Source organism: Coregonus lavaretus, assembly GCF_964263955.1.
Source record: "Coregonus lavaretus genome assembly, chromosome: 35".
NCBI lineage: Eukaryota > Metazoa > Chordata > Actinopteri > Salmoniformes > Salmonidae > Coregonus > Coregonus lavaretus.
Genome location: NC_140022.1, coordinates 1,303,746 through 1,321,428, shown reverse-complemented (window position 1 = coordinate 1,321,428; position 17,683 = coordinate 1,303,746). Strand labels below are relative to the sequence as shown.

The 17,683-nt window shown below is 46.0% G+C and overlaps 1 protein-coding gene across 3 annotated transcripts; it reads right to left on the bottom strand.

The window, feature by feature from the left end:
- Nucleotides 1–2,498: 2,498 nt before the first annotated feature.
- Nucleotides 2,499–17,548, bottom strand: LOC311109800 (transmembrane 9 superfamily member 2-like). Of its 3 annotated transcripts, none has more exons than XR_014610639.1 (18): nucleotides 17,075–17,548; nucleotides 16,201–16,268; nucleotides 14,732–14,825; nucleotides 14,042–14,169; nucleotides 11,602–11,731; nucleotides 11,196–11,320; nucleotides 10,744–10,855; nucleotides 10,444–10,523; nucleotides 10,248–10,356; nucleotides 8,136–8,268; nucleotides 7,553–7,672; nucleotides 7,089–7,146; nucleotides 6,691–6,850; nucleotides 6,423–6,574; nucleotides 5,685–5,796; nucleotides 4,700–4,871; nucleotides 2,812–4,399; nucleotides 2,499–2,717 (listed from the first exon to the last, which is right to left on the bottom strand). XR_014610639.1 is itself a non-coding variant. In XM_084152796.1 (17 exons), the coding sequence occupies exons 1-17, from the start codon at nucleotides 17,222–17,224 to the stop codon at nucleotides 4,332–4,334; spliced, it is 1,971 nt and encodes a 656-aa protein (XP_084008922.1). In that variant the 5' UTR covers nucleotides 17,225–17,548; the 3' UTR covers nucleotides 2,499–4,331. The 3 variants fall into 3 exon arrangements, 1 of the variants encoding a protein (XP_084008922.1); XR_014610640.1 differs by having other exon boundaries at nucleotides 2,499–4,123; nucleotides 4,196–4,399; XM_084152796.1 differs by having other exon boundaries at nucleotides 2,499–4,399.
- Between the last annotated feature and the right edge of the window lie 135 nt (nucleotides 17,549–17,683).

The following is a 17,683-nucleotide window of genomic DNA, read 5'->3' as shown; positions in this document are numbered from 1 at the left end:
ACTGTGACCATTATAACCAGACTGACCACTGTGACCATTATAACCAGCCTGACCACTGTGACCATTATAACCAGACTGACCACTATAACCAGACTGACCACTGTGATCATTATAACCAGACTGACCACTGTAACCAGACTGACCACTGTGATCATTATAACCAGCCTGACCACTGTGACCATTATAACCAGACTGACCACTGTGACCATTATAACCAGCCTGACCACTGTGACCATTATAACCAGCCTGACCACTGTGACCATTATAACCAGACTGACCACTGTAACCATTAAAACCAGACTGCCTACTGTGACCATTATAACGAGACTGACCACTGTAACCATTATAACCAGACTGACCACTGTGACCATTATAACGAGACTGACCACTGTAACCATTAAAACCAGACTGCCTACTGTGACCATTATAACGAGACTGACCACTGTAACCATTATAACCAGACTGACCACTGTGACCATTATAACGAGACTGACCACTGTAACCGTTATAACCAGACTGACCACTGTAACCAGACTGACCACTGTGACCATTATAACCAGACTGACCACTGTAACCATTAAAACCAGACTGCCTACTGTGACCATTATAACGAGACTGACCACTGTAACCATTATAACCAGACTGACCACTGTGATCATTATAACCAGACTGACCACTGTGATCATTATAACCAGCCTGACCACTGTGACCATTATAACCAGACTGACCACTGTGACCATTATAACCAGCCTGACCACTGTGATCATTATAACCAGACTGACCACTGTGACCATTATAACCAGCCTGACCACTGTGACCATTATAACCAGCCTGACCACTGTGACCATTATAACCAGACTGACCACTGTGACCATTATAACCAGACTGACCACTGTGATCATTATAACCAGACTGACCACTGTGACCATTATAACCAGACTGACCACTTTGACCATTATAACCAGACTGACCACTGTGACCATTATAACCAGCCTGACCACTGTGACCATTATAACCAGACTGACCACTGTGATCATTATAACCAGACTGACCACTGTAACCAGACTGACCACTGTGATCATTATAACCAGACTGACCACTGTGATCATTATAACCAGACTGACCACTGTAACCATTATAACCAGACTGACCACTGTGACCATTATAACCAGACTGACCACTGTGACCATTATAACCAGCCTGACCACTGTGACCATTATAACCAGACTGACCACTATAACCAGACTGACCACTGTGATCATTATAACCAGACTGACCACTGTAACCAGACTGACCACTGTGATCATTATAACCAGCCTGACCACTGTGACCATTATAACCAGACTGACCACTGTGACCATTATAACCAGCCTGACCACTGTGACCATTATAACCAGCCTGACCACTGTGACCATTATAACCAGACTGACCACTGTAACCATTAAAACCAGACTGCCTACTGTGACCATTATAACGAGACTGACCACTGTAACCATTATAACCAGACTGACCACTGTGACCATTATAACGAGACTGACCACTGTAACCATTAAAACCAGACTGCCTACTGTGACCATTATAACGAGACTGACCACTGTAACCATTATAACCAGACTGACCACTGTGACCATTATAACGAGACTGACCACTGTAACCGTTATAACCAGACTGACCACTGTAACCAGACTGACCACTGTGACCATTATAACCAGACTGACCACTGTAACCATTAAAACCAGACTGCCTACTGTGACCATTATAACGAGACTGACCACTGTAACCATTATAACCAGACTGACCACTGTGATCATTATAACCAGACTGACCACTGTGATCATTATAACCAGCCTGACCACTGTGACCATCATAACCAGACTAACCATTATAACCAGACTGACCACTGTGACCATTATAACCAGCCTGACCACTGTGATCATTGTAACCAGACTGACCACTGTAACCAGACTGACCACTGATCATTATAACCAGCCTGACCACTGTGACCATTATAACCAGACTGGCCACTGTAACCATTATAACTAGACTGACCACTGTAACCATTATAACCAGACTGACCACTGTGATCATTAGAACCAGACTGACCACTGTGATCATTATAACCAGCCTGACCACTGTGACCATTATAACCAGCCTGACCATTATAACCAGACTGACCACTGTAACCATTATAACCAGACTGACCACTGTGACCATTATAACCAGACTGACCACTGTGACCACTGTAGACCAAGCCTCCCTCGGCCATGAGGTGCTCTGTTCTGGCTCTGTGGGGGAACTTCCCCGTCGATCCCGTCTCACAAATGTCAGCCAATCGAAAAGAAGGTCTTGACTTTATGTGACCTTTAGGCCATCCTGAGCTTAGTGGGCACCACAGCAGGGCCTTGCCTCAGTCCTGGTTCAATGTATCGACCTCACCTGACTGTGTTGTCCAATACTTTACACTGACTATGCTATTAAGACACAGGAAAACACACTCCAACAGGAAAAGGTTTTTTTATTTTACATTTTCTACCATTTCTCTTTTTCCCCAGATGGTAATTACATCATTTCAAACCAGTGAAAGAGAGAAGGTACCCGGCCGCTCGGTCAGACTAATGAAACTAGTATAATTTATGAAGACAGTATATTTACACTGAAAGGATATAAGTATCAGATCCCCACATAACTGATCGATGGATCATGTCCCAAACAGCACCCTATTCCCCATGTAGAGCCCTACTCATGACCCGACCTGGTCAAAGGTAGTGCACTAAATAAGGAATTGGGTGCTGTTTGGGACACAACATCAACGATGCCTTTCACAAAATCCCAAACTGTTGTTTTTTTGCAAATAAAATGAACTACTGATGAGGCACGAGGGTCTTCGAGGCAAAAATAAAATAAAGAAAAGACAGAAAAAATGTAATTTGAATATAAGTTAAATAACAGACCAGTTGATTAATACTCAAGCATTTATAATACAAAATAAAATAAACAATCCCCAGAGAAAACAGTTTCATCCCAATTTGCACCCTATTCCCTACATAGTGCACTACTTTTGTAGTGTAGACTAGAGTACCATTTGGGACACTCCAAAACTACACCAGCCTCTGTCATAACATGGGTAAGAGGAGGAGACACTCCAAAACTACACCAGCCTCTGTCATAACATGGGTAAGAGGAGGAGACACTCCAAAACTACACCAGCCTCTGTCATAACATGGGTAAGAGGAGGAGACACTCCAAAACTACACCAGCCTCTGTCATAACATGGGTAAGAGGAGGAGACACTCCAAAACTACACCAGCCTCTGTCATAACATGGGTAAGAGGAGGAGACACTCCAAAACTACACCAGCCTCTGTCATAACATGGGTAAGAGGAGGAGACACTCCAAAACTACACCAGCCTCTGTCATAACATGGGTAAGAGGAGGAGACACTCCAAAACTACACCAGCCTCTGTCATAACATGGGTAAGAGGAGGAGACACTCCAAAACTACACCAGCCTCTGTCATAACATGGGTAAGAGGAGGAGACACTCCAAAACTACACCAGCCTCTGTCATAACATGGGTAAGAGGAGGAGACACTCCAAAACTACACCAGCCTCTGTCATAACATGGGTAAGAGGAGGAATACCATTTCACATTTTAAGCTTATTTCCACCCCAAATCATTCGTCAGCATTAGAAGAAAAAAAAAGTTATTTACAATCATATTGTCCAACACTATTAAGAGTTTGAATGACAACGTAAAACCACCTTAGTACGCCCAACGTGGGTTCATGGACAGAAACTCCACTTCCTGTAACGGTAGGTCTACTAGCAAAACTGTAGCAGTATGTATTAAAAATAGTCACCCTTCAACATTTTTGGATTTCCTATTTCCATTGCATTTCTCAGTGGTAGATAAGGGATGTATGTTCCATTGATGTGCTGTAGGATCTGGACTTCCAACAGTTGTTTCATTTCCTGCACTCAGAGTACATTTGTATAAATGTACACACACACACACACACAGAGAGAAATGGAAGACTCTGGCATCTCGCTGCTCTGACTGAAATGTGTCTTCCACACAGTAGACAGGGTGTAACGTAGACAAGGGTTCTGTTCCAAACTGCACCCTATTCCCTATTCAGACCAGCGGGCCCTGGTCAAAAGAAGTGCGCTGAATAGGGTGCCGTTTGGGACGCAACCAGGGTGTAATGTAACAATAGTGTCCCCCCAGACCAGGGAGGGTGAGGGGGGAGGGTGAGGGTTTTGGGGGAGGGGAGGCGTGGCGTGGGAGAGAAAAAAGAGGAAAGTCCATTGGTTTGGTGTTTGGTGAACTACTCAGTCCACCTTCACTACGCTATAGATCTTGGTGACGAACCAGAAACAGGCAAAGAATCCAATCGTTCCTGAGACAGAGAGAGAGAGAGAGAACATGAAAATCACATTTTCCACAGGCGATTTGTCAATCCCACCATCCGACTGAGTCTGTGTGTCAGTGCAGGCAAAACAAGTAGAGCTGCACCTCAACCTAAACCCCAGGCAGGCAGGCAGGCAGGCAGCACGATGGGCAGGGTTGGAGGAAGCACGCTCCTATTTGGTCCAGTCCATTGAACTGGACTAATGAGGATACCCTCTGTCCTCCAACCTGGTCCAAACTCTTCATGGCAAGCTACAGTATGATGCCCCCCCCCCCCCCCGCTACCTACCTGTGAATAAGAAGAAGATGAGAGCCATGATCATGGTGTAACCGAAGTAGAGGATGGTGCTAGCCAATCCTGTGATCTGGAGCTTGGAGAAGAAGTAGTGGATGGCATAGACCAGGAAGTAGACGGCCGTGAAACCACTGGTCAGGAAGGAACGCCACTGCCAGTGATAGTCCTGATGGAGAGAGAGAGAGAACAGTTAGATATCTCTGTGTTTATAACATCTTCACTAAGACAAGACCACTGGTCAGGATGGAACGCCACTGCCAGTGATAGTCCTGATGGAGAGAGAGAGAACAGTTAGATATCTCTGTGTTTATAACATCTTCACTAAGACAAGACCACTGGTCAGGATGGAATGCCACTGCCAGTGATAGTCCTGATGGAAATGAGACAATTAAGAAACGTAGCTCTCCCTTAATTAAACTTTCTGCTATTCCTTTCATCCTATGTCTCCCCTTCTTCTCAACTGGAGAAGAAGGTCCGAGGTCCCTTGTTTTGGACCTTCTCTTTCAAGGAGAGAAGCTGTGAGGAATCAAGGGAAGATGATTTGAGAAACAGTCCCTTCATCCTCATCATTAAGAGCACTATTGCCATTGGTCACGTGACCCAACCAGGAAATACTCAGATGGTCTTACCTCAGCACACAGGAGGAAGTATCAGAGTAGGATGGTGTGTGTGGTCTCACCTCAGCACAGAGGTGGAAGTAGCAGAGTAGGATGGTGTGTGTGGTCTCACCTCAGCACACAGGAGGAAGTAGCAGAGTAGGATGGTGTGTGTGGTCTCACCTCAGCACAGAGGTGGAAGTAGCAGAGTAGGATGGTGTGTGTGGTCTCACCTCAGCACAGAGGTGGAAGTATCAGAGTAGGATGGTGTGTGTGGTCTCACCTCAGCACAGAGGTGGAAGTAGCAGAGGAGGATGGTGTGTGTGGTCTCACCTCAGCACAGAGGTGGAAGTAGCAGAGGAGGATGGTGTGTGTGGTCTCACCTCAGCACAGAGGTGGAAGTAGCAGAGGAGGATGGTGGCCTCAGAGCAGGTGATTACCAGGATGATGAACACCAGAAACAGGAAACCAAACATGTAGTACATCTGGTGGGACCTGGTGGGACACAAAACCATACATCATAAAGACAACCCTTCAAAACACACTGCCCTCTCCTTTACTCCAACCACTAGCCAACCTTTAAAACACAACACACTGCCCTCTCCTTTACTCCAACCACTAGCCAACCTTTAAAACACAACACACTGCCCTCTCCTTTACTCCAACCACTAGCCAACCTTTAAAACACACTGCCCTCTCCTTTACTCCAACCACTAGCCAACCTTTAAAACACACTGCCCTCTCCTTTACTACAACCACTAGCCAACCTTTAAAACACACTACCCTCTCCTTTACTCCAACCACTAGCCAACCTTTAAAACACACTGCCCTCTCCTTTACTCCAACCACTAGCCAACCTTTAAAACACACTGCCCTCTCCTTTACTCCAACCACTAGCCAACCTTTAAAACACACTGCCCTCTCCTTTACTCCAACCACCAGACAATCTACAGAGCCATAGTCAGTTAGTCACTCAACCCCGTTCACACTTCCCCAAACCTCGCCCCTTCCCTTTCACCTTTCACCTCACGGCCTCATTCTGCCTTCATGACAAGCTGCTGGTGTAGCAGTCCCAAAACAGAACTAAAGCATCTGCAGGGTAGTTCAGCTGAGAGACGCACCAGATGCTGTTGAGGATGAAGAAGAGCTGGATGAAGATGCAGCCGAAGGGGAGGATCCCCCCCATGACGATCCCTGGGAGAGGCTTGGTGTAGAACGACTGCTCCGGGATCTGACGAGGGATCTGATTGGTCCGCACAGGGTGCTCAATCCCCTGAAATACACCAAGCACACGAGAGAGGGGAGGAGAATGAGAGGTATGTGATACACACAGACTTGTGTGTGTGTGTGACAGAGTGTATTCACATACTGAGGTGTGTTTGTACTCACGGTCTTCTTGAAGCCGAAGTAGGCCCCTATGAAGGTGAGGGGGACAGAGATACAGAACCACAGTGCCAAGATGGCCACCAGGGTGCCAAAGGGCATGGCTGCAGAGGAGCCCTCTCCCCACAGGATCAGATTCATCACAAAGAAATCAGCGAACACAACCCTGAACACAGAGACAGACCAATAGAAGTCAACTACCAACCCTGGGAGGAGGGAGAACAGAGAGCTGCAAACCAACGTGAACACAGATTACAGAGGAAGATATAACCTGGGAGGAGGTTATCAAAGACTATCAACATAAACCATAAATAGAGCCCAGAGGTTGTTTTAATCAGGAAAAACTCCTGACCGTAACCACAAACTAATGTCGACCTCATCAACCAATGTAAAGTCATACTCACCCAGGACACAGGAAGCAAGTCAGCAGGACGTTAGTCTTCCATTTCTCACCCCCAAAGGCTGTGACATCATAGAGAGAGCAGACGGAAGAGAAACATTCAGCAACTCTTGGAAGACAAAACAATGGACGTCTCTTGAAAATTCAAACATCTTCCTTTCCTTCCAAGGTGTTTAGGCATATAGCCTTCAGCAGGGAGGGAGGATTCAGGCCATAGAGCATGTATTGCTAGGGAGGGTTGGGGTTGGATTGGGGGGACCCCCTACTGCTACATGCCTCTACAGATCACTGAACCAGTAACTGACACAGAGACCACTATCGCTCCCCCAGACCCCGCCCCCCCCCCTCCCAGCTAACACTGATTGGGCCTAACGAGCTACCCTCCAGCCCAGATGGGTCGTGACTGGTCGACTGTTCAGGGTCAAGTTGGGGTCGTGACCCTGTCCACTCGGCCCAATGTTCACTTACACTTGTAGAAGCGGGCAGCTACGTAGCCAGCTGGTGTGCCCAGTAGGACCCAGAGCACCACGGCACACGTCATCAGAGCACCGCGGTTAGCCGGGGACAGGAAGCCCAGGCAGGCAAAGACTGGACAAGAGGAACACAATGTATATGGATTAGAAATAAACAACATACTATTTGTTTTGACTGAACTGTGTGTTATTATTGTGTTGGTCCTTTGCTGCTGCTGAATGATTAAATAATTAAGATGACTGTCAGTTAATACATTAAATAACTAAGATGACTGTCAGTTAATACATGAAATAACTAAGATGACTGTCAGTTAATACATTCAATAATTAAGATGACTGTCTGTTAATACATTAAATAACTAAGATTACTGTCAGTGAATACATTAAACAACTTAAAACACTAGTCCTACTTTCAGGGAAGAAGTAACTAAGTACTAACTACTTTCTCTCTACCATATGCTACCCTGCTAATTTGGTTTTGGTGAATGACAAATAAAGGGTCTGGACAGGTGTAGAACTCAGTCAACAAGTCATCAACAGGTGGACAGAAACACAGTGGTCCAGATTCTAGAACTCACTGAGAGTGACGAAAATCATGATGAAGATCTGAGTTCCTGATCCCAGAAAGACAGAGAGCAGCATGCCTTTCCTAGGAGGCCGGAACACATCTCCATGGACCAGCTTCCAGCCAAATTCCTCCTGGGCATCCTCCTGAAAGGACCAGAAGAGAGGGAGGAGGAGAGGAGAGGTGGACAAGAGTTTCAGTTTGTTTCAGTTTCAAGTGTATTTATCGTATGTAATAACAACAGATCTTTATCACCACATCTCTCACTATAAAAAGACCATTACAAACAGCAAGAACGTTCAGGCCAAATGATGAGGACATGGAGGGTGTGAGTGGGTAACCCAGCAGGAAATAACAGGGGGGAGAAGATGAGGAAGTGGGCTCCCTCCAAAAAAAATAAAAATAAAAATGAGACTGGCCTCCATGTCAATTAGCGGTGATAGACTTCAGAGGGTTGGAACACGAGCAGGCTGGTCGCCGCGGTGACGCTACCTGTCAGTCTGATCACTAGGAGGAGGGGCTGATGGGAGTGTGATCGCTAGGGGGAGGGGCTGAAGGGACCGAGCTGCTGAAATAATGACTTTGATCTCGGAGACACAGACAGACAGGGACTACAATACATGTTGTAGGGGAGGGGGTCGGGTAAGAGGGGTGCTGGGGGGGTTATATAGATACATGTCACCCCTAGTGACCCCCACAAGCCCTCCTAGAGAACATCTGCTGTCAGTTTTCCTGGAGATAGAGAAATGGAGGGTAGAGGAGAGATGGATAGAGGAGAGGAGAGATGGATAGAGGAGAGGAGAGATGGATAGAGGAGAGGAGAGGAGAGATGGATAGAGGAGAGGAGAGATGGGAGAGGAGAGGAGAGGAGAGATGGATAGAGGAGAGGAGAGATGGGAGAGGAGAGGAGAGATGGGAGAGGAGAGATGGATAGAGGAGAGATGGGAGAGGAGAGGAGAGATGATAGAGGAGAGAAGAGATGGATAGAGGAGAGGAGAGATGGATAGAGGAGAGGAGAGATGGATAGAGGAGAGGAGAGATGGATAGAGGAGAGGAGAGATGGATAGAGGAGAGGAGAGATGGGAGAGGAGAGGAGAGATGGATAGAGGAGAGAAGAGATGGATAGAGGAGAGAAGAGATGGATAGTGGAGATGAGAGATGGATAGAGGAGAGGAGAGATGGATAGAGGAGATGAGAGATGGATAGAGGAGAGGAGAGATGGATAGAGGAGAGGAGAGATGGATAGAGGAGAGGAGAGATGGATAGAGGAGAGGAGAGATGGATAGAGGAGAGGAGAGATGGATAGAGGAGAGGAGAGATGGGAGAGGAGAGGAGAGATGGGAGAGGAGAGATGGGAGAGGAGAGGAGAGGTGGGAGAGGAGAGATGGATAGAGGAGAGGAGAGATGGATAGAGGAGAGAAGAGATGGATAGAGGAGAGGAGAGATGGATAGAGGAGAGGAGAGATGGATAGAGGAGAGGAGAGGAGAGATGGATAGAGAAGAGGAGAGATGGATAGAGGAGAGGAGAGATGGATAGAGGAGAGGAGAGATGGATAGAGGAGAGGAGAGATGGGAGAGGAGAGGAGAGATGGATAGAGGAGAGGAGAGGAGAGATGGATAGAGGAGAGGAGAGATGGATAGAGGAGAGGAGAGATGGATAGAGGAGAGGAGAGATGGATAGAGGAGAGGAGAGGAGAGATGGGAGAGGAGAGGAGAGATGGGCGAGGAGAGGAGAGATGGATAGAGAGGAGAGATGGATAGAGGAGAGGAGAGATGGATAGAGGAGAGGACACAAGGTCACACACACACTCCAAGGTCATAACCAAAGCCTCCACCAGCTGGCTGGCCTCAGTACAAAGAGCCAATCAGAGCTTGGAGCTCCAGTTGTTGGGGTCATGTTCTGTCTGTGTGTGTCTGTACCGGATCAGTAGACCAAGGAGACCAGACCACCGCCCTGTCACTCCTCATCAGGGACGTGTGTGTGTGTCTGTCTGTGTGCACTGGACAACCCTTGCCAGTGTCACACAGAAAGAGCCCTCATATGTGACACCTCCCACAAATCAACATGGTGGACTGGGACTTAAATATATCAGCTGTATTATTATGGAGGATTCACCAGACTCACCACAGAGTCCATCTGGTTGTATCTGGCAATGTCTTTATGTAGAGTCCTCAACATGATCATGGCCACCATGCCAGAAAGGAACAGAACGATCACCAGAGAGTTCATGATGCTGGGGAACAAGACAATACACAATGGGTTAGAGATAGAAGGTGTGTGTGTGTGTGTGTGTGCGTGTGCGTGTGTGAGTGCGTGTCACCTGAACCACTGAATGTTGGTGTGGGGCATGGACTCCAGAATGTAGTCCCAACGTGACGCCCATCTGATGTGCTTGTCCTCCTACAGATGCAACCACAGCATTTACATTACACCGTCTGCACAGAGGGCATGACTAACCTCTCCTGAGACCTGACGACTTTCATTAGATCCCCAAGCTTCTTATGTCTAGGCTTTAGCTCAGTGGGCTAACCGGCGTTATGGCACGTAGGAAACCAGGGATTGAACCTGGTGTCACACACAAACAGAGGCATTCCCACTTCCATGGGGTTAAGAAACATACCACAAACTGGACAGAGTAGGTGTAGCCAATCTTCAGCTCTCCACTGAACTTGTTGTTCAGGTACATGGGGCCTCCTGTACAGTCAGGGGACTCCACTTTGGTGTGTTTATAGCTTTGGAGAGGGGGAGGAGGAGGAGGAAGAGAGGAGAGGGGGAGGAGGGGAGGAGAGGAGGAAGAGAGGAGAGGAGGGAGGGGGAAGAGAGGGGAACAATGAAAATCTCTGAATAAGTTAAGTCAAAATAAATAAATAAATACTTTATGTATTAAAGAGAGAAATCATTACTTTGAGTAGAAGAACACATTAGCTAAGAAGGAACAATTTATGGAGACTTGAGAAATGAAGAATGATTTGATAAGAACTAGATAACCCTAAGGGGTTAATTCTAATTTGACATCAATGCGTGACTAAGTGCCAGATTGGCCCCTAAGTGACCGACCGGTTGTCCTCCTACCTCTTGGGCTCCATCTTGGCAGCAACCAGTCTCGCCCCGGCAGCCTCGTGCTCCACCACATGGTAGTGGATGGTGATGTCCACATGGTTGAAGATGTAGAACGTGTCTTTGACATTAAAGTCAGACTGGAGAGAGGAAAAAGTCAGTTATGTGCTTTATAACTTGTTTGTAACGTGTTATAAGCATGTATAAGCCTTTATAATGTCTTATTACAAGTATTTTAATGTGTTATGTCTATCTAGCAAAAAGTTCAACTGACAACAAATTGCCCAACTCAGAGGCCTGACCTCCACACACATGATATGAATTGACTCACATTGACAACACAAGATATGAATTGACTCACATTGACAACACAATATATGAATTGACTCACATTGACAACACAGGATATGAATTGACTCACATTGACAACACAGGCGTCTTTGGGTCGTCCTGCCTCTGTGACGTAGCAGCCGATGGGGAACCCTGGGTTACAGAACTTCTGTCCATCCTCCACATCATAACACCAGGTCACTGGCATGTTGTCCACTATCCTACAGGAGAGGAGGTAGACACAGGGTTAAAGCATGTTGTCCACTATCCTACAGGGGAGAGGAGGTAGACACAGGGTTAAAGCATGTTGTCCACTATCCTACAGGAGAGGAGGTAGACACAGGGTTAAAGCATGTTGTCCACTATCCTACAGGAGAGGAGGTAGACACAGGGTTAAAGCATGTTGTCCACTATCCTACAGGAGAGGAGGTAGACACAGGGTTAAAGCATGTTGTCCACTATCCTACAGGAGAGGAGGTAGACACAGGGTTAAAGCATGTTGTCCACTATACTACAGGAGAGGAGGTAGACACAGGGTTAAAGCATGTTGTCCACTATCCTACAGGAGAGGAGGTAGACACAGGGTTAAAGCATGTTGTCCACTATCCTACAGGAGAGGAGGTAGACACAGGGTTAAAGCATGTTGTCCACTATCCTACAGGAGAGGAGGTAGACACAGGGTTAAAGCATGTTGTCCACTATCCTACAGGAGAGGAGGTAGACACAGGGTTAAAGCATGTTGTCCACTATCCTACAGGAGAGGAGGTAGACACAGGGTTAAAGCATGTTGTCCACTATCCTACAGGAGAGGAGGTAGACACAGGGTTAAAGCATGTTGTCCACTATCCTACAGGAGAGGAGGTAGACACAGGGTTAAAGCATGTTGTCCACTATCCTACAGGAGAGGAGGTAGACACAGGGTTAAAGCATGTTGTCCACTATCCTACAGGAGAGGAGGTAGACACAGGGTTAAAGCATGTTGTCCACTATCCTACAGGAGAGGAGGTAGACACAGGGTTAAAGCATGTTGTCCACTATCCTACAGGAGAGGAGGTAGACACAGGGTTAAAGCATGTTGTCCACTATCCTACAGGAGAGGAGGTAGACACAGGGTTAAAGCATGTTGTCCACTATCCTACAGGAGAGGAGGTAGACACAGGGTTAAAGCATGTTGTCCACTATCCTACAGGAGAGGAGGTAGACACAGGGTTAAAGCATGTTGTCCACTATCCTACAGGAGAGGAGGTAGACACAGGGTTAAAGCATGTTGTCCACTATCCTACAGGAGAGGAGGTAGACACAGGGTTAAAGCATGTTGTCCACTATCCTACAGGAGAGGAGGTAGACACAGGGTTAAAGCATGTTGTCCACTATCCTACAGGAGAGGAGGTAGACACAGGGTTAAAGCATGTTGTCCACTATCCTACAGGAGAGGAGGTAGACACAGGGTTAAAGCATGTTGTCCACTATCCTACAGGAGAGGAGGTAGACACAGGGTTAAAGCATGTTGTCCACTATCCTACAGGAGAGGAGGTAGACACAGGGTTAAAGCATGTTGTCCACTATCCTACAGGAGAGGAGGTAGACACAGGGTTAAAGCATGTTGTCCACTATCCTACAGGAGAGGAGGTAGACACAGGGTTAAAGCATGTTGTCCAATATCCCACAGGAGAGGAGGTAGACACAGGGTTAAAGCATGTTGTCCACTATCCTACAGGAGAGGAAGTAGACACTGGATTTTATTTTCAAATACAATCTATTTTTGGGCTTAGTTATGGTCAATTTGCAGTGTATAAATTATTATAATTATGTTCTGGCCCCCCGACCATCCTCTCCGACAACAATCAGTCTGTGGCTGAATCTAGTTGCCTACCCCTGGCCTATACCAATCACATCCTCTCAGATCTCCACAAGTGCCTAACTTTGGGATTGGGTCAGTGGTGTCCTTGGGGTCAGAGGACAATACAAGCCAAGCTCGCCACCTAGTGGCACATGAGTCAGTGCAGGTGTCTGAAGTCGGGGTTCAATCCCATCTTGTGAACTCTAGACTTCATTTATGGGAAATGTGTGTTCCCATCTCAATTCAGAGGAAAAGGAGATCTGAGTCTGTTTCACAAGACGAATAATGGGTCTCTTACCAGTGGTGTGGTAGTTAGCAGTATGAATATCTTACCAGCGGTGCTGGTAGTTAGCAGTATGAATATCTTACCAGTGGTGCTGGTAGTTAGCAGTATGAATATCTTACCAGTGGCGTGGTAGTTAGCTGTACGAATATCTTACCAGTGGTGCTGGTAGTTAGCAGTATGAATATCTTACCAGTGGTGCTGGTAGTTAGCAGTATGAATATATTACCAGTGGTGCTGGTAGTTGAGCAGTATGAATAGCTTACCAGTGGTGCTGGTAGTTAGCAGTATGAATATCTTACCAGTGGCGTGGTAGTTAGCAGTATGAATATCTTACCTGTGGCGTGGTAGTTAGCAGTATGAATATCTTACCAGTGGTGCTGGTAGTTAGCAGTATGAATATCTTACCAGTGGTGCTGGTAGTTGAGCAGCATGCCTTTCTTCAGAAAGTCCAGGTGGGCTTTGTCTTCTGGCTTGTTGGTGTCGTACGATTTAGTACACACTGGCTTACATTCTTCCTTCTTCATGAACTCAAGCTTCAACACACAGACAATACAATGATTTAGAACAGGGAAGGGATGGTCGTCGGATCAGTTTTTAGGAACTCAGTCGGGGTCTCAACTTACTGTTACGAGTTAGAACAGTAGAATACACAAGGTGCAATTTCAAATTTGGTTGTGCATCAGCAGTTTCTCTCTTGTTATGTCACTCAGTGATGGTCAGCCAATCAGCCCATGTCAGCGAACATATTTTAGATTGCTAAGTTAGTTTTGCGGCAAGCTATCTAAACTTGTTATCCGGGGTTGGTATGGATGTGGGTACGCAGACCTGCGAGCAACTGCGGCACCTCATGATGAGTTCTGATTTATTTTGTGGCCACCAGCCACATCAGTTGCCCATCCCTGATTTAGGATGTAGGTACAGACTGCACACACCACAGCGAAGGGGGAGTCGTTCATTCAGGGTTAGGTATGAAGGTGCAGAACATTGTAATGAGATTTGAAATGTAATACCAACAGGATATTAAACAGTGTGTGTGTGTGTGTGTGTGTGTGTGTGTGTGTGTGTGTGTGTGTGTACACACTGTACATCACCCACCTTGTAGGGAGAGGGCTCAATTCTCTCGCCGAACAAAACCTGACCCAAATTCTCAGACGGGCGCTTCTCGGAGTCGATAGTGCAGAAATCAAACCTGAGGAATACAAGGAGAAAAACAGGGATTAGACAAACGTTCTGTTTCAGCAACACCAACACAGCCCATAACAAGATGAACATGCCCTGAGAGTTCCCACAACAACAAGACACAAACATTAACACAACATATGATTTATACTCCGGTTCGTCTTCCTATTTTTAAACCATCCGTTGCTGATCCTTTTTCTCTAATACCCATAATTCTATTTCAACAACAACCCATCCTCTCGCTCTTTTCTCAGTCACACAGCAAGCTAACATTAAAAGGTCACATTTCTCACGCACACTTAACACTGCGATGTCACTTCAATTACAGTCCCCTGACCATCTCCACAACCCCTCAGTGGAAAAGGGCCATTAGTGTCGACTACCTATAAGTCCTCTAACGGCGTGACAGAACAGCTCCTGTGGCTTAGCATGCTCAGGCCTCTAGTATCACATTTATCTCAGGTTAAAAATAAATAAAGTAATTCAGATGTCACACAACAACACTAAGAAGCTATCGTTATCAAAGTATCCCATCTTCGATTTAATGCCATTGGAGTTTTCAGATCCAGAGTAAGCCCTGAAACTGGTTTTAGGTGGTCTGTTTCTTTGACTAAAGCCAATATCTATATCTTCTATTGAGTATATCTCTCCAAAACATGATTCAGCTAATCTTAAACATAAGGCAGCCATTTTGTTGAAGCAGTCCTACTGCAATAGAGCAGTGCTCGACTTGGACTGAAATAGGTGCTGGTACTGTTTGTATTTAGGTGCAGGAGCTCCACAATACTTTTGTGCTAATATTCTATAAGAGGTGCAGGAACTCAAGCAGTAGAAATATTGAGGTGCTGGTACACAGCTCCGGTGAGCTCCTGCCCAAGTTAAGCACTGCAATATAGTATTAATATCGTCTACGGGCCTCATAATTCCTAGACCATTACATGCCAGTCTCCATTGGATATCGCTGGAGCTGCTATAAAGTGAACGAGCAGTAGAAAGAGTCAAGAGAGGATGGTGAGTGACAGAGAGATGCTGATATGACATGCATGTCTAGTCTATCAGACAGTTCCACTAGTGAACCTTTGCGCCTAGTCCTACCTGGCTGACTTCACCATGTTCCTAACCCATGTCCGTATCCCAAATGGCACCCTATTCCTTACACAGTGCACTACTTTTGACCAGGGCCCATAGGACGCTGGTCAAAAGTAGTGCACTATATAGGGAGTAGTGTGCCATTTGGAACACGCACTATATCCCCCCCCTATATCCCCCCCATACACTAAGTCTGCATCTACACAATAAGAACATTGTCCAATAGCACCGAACCCATAGCCTTCTGCAGCAAGACTGAGACACAGATAAGACGTTGTTGTTCCTGATGTACTTACGCAGTGTATTCATAGGGCAAGACAGACTCCACAGAATCCAATCTGTTCACAAATATCTCGATGGTCGACTGCAAAACAATCAAAAGCAGTTATTATTTTCTCAAAATGGTAGACGACAAAATCTGCAACAACATCTACAATACCGCACACCTTACAGCTGTTTTTTCTCCAAGGCATTCATTTCCCCCCAGGGCCAACTAGGCTAATGACTAGAGATCTGAGACGGGAGGGAGGAGGAGGGCTACATAACTTTACAGGATTTTTTTTATGTCCTGTTCTGCACTGGAATTGATTCTTACTAGTTGTTCAGGCCCTGTTAGTGCATGCCTTCCTCAAAGAACAACTCATGCAGTTGACAGCTCTCTTTTAGATTAGGATAATATGGAATTTGGGACATATTTATACATTTTAATGACAAGTAACTTCTGATCAAAAGTATGGATTAACTAATTAGCCATCTACAACACAAGTTAAGCAGTTGTCTCACAAGTAGTAGCCCAACTAGCTCGTAGGGGGTGCTAATTAGCTAGCTAGCTTGCTAGCGACCAATATGCAATACGGATAGCTACTATGACTAGTTGGCTGGCTAGCCATGCCAACAACACTGGTTCTAACTAGCTAGCTACATTTAGATTATAATACCTAGCTATTCATCATTATGACGGTTACCGTTGAAGCTGGATAGCTAAAACAGCAAGCTATTTTGACCCCTTCCAAGGAGTTTCAGAATGCTAACGTTAACAGCTAGCTAGCAAGTTAACTGGTAGTTAGCTTTACTTGCCAGCGGGCCAGTTGATATTTAGAAGGAAGATAGCGCCGACGGTTTCATTCTACAAGCTTAACACAAGGCCCTGTGTATTTTAGATCTAACTACCTTACAGTCCGGTACTTCATTCTCTTTCCCAGCTTGTCCTGGTTCACAAAAACTAACAGGGGCCAGACCCGGAAGATAGAAACTTGTAGCGCTGTGTAGCAGAAGGAAGATCACCAAAACAGAGCCTCTCGCTCTGTGCAGGGCGCACATTTTCCTCTTCTCTCGACGAACCTAGTTAGCTAAACGTTTCTTGGAGTAACGTTAATATCTGTCTACACAGGGGGTGACAGGTTAGCTGGCATTTGAATTTACTAGGTAGGACAGTTGACATAAGGTAGCTAACGTTAGCTAGCTGGTATCGGTCTTCCTTCGTAGCTATCTAACCTAGATACTTTTTCTGCAGCGACAGAGCAGACACGTCATCTGCGTCTACATGGATGTTTTCTTCAGTGGAGGATTATGGGACTCTGGAGGTAAAATTGTCTCGGCTGTTGTTGAAAGAATAGCACTTTGTGTTGAATATAAGACATATTGTCCGATACAAGTTGAGAATAAAAACGGCCTTGTCATGTTTTATCATTCCGCTGAGAAACAAACATAGCAAAAAGCAGAGCGCCTTACAATTTAGGCTCTGGCATTAAGTGCCTTTTCCAACAATGACCTGGAGAT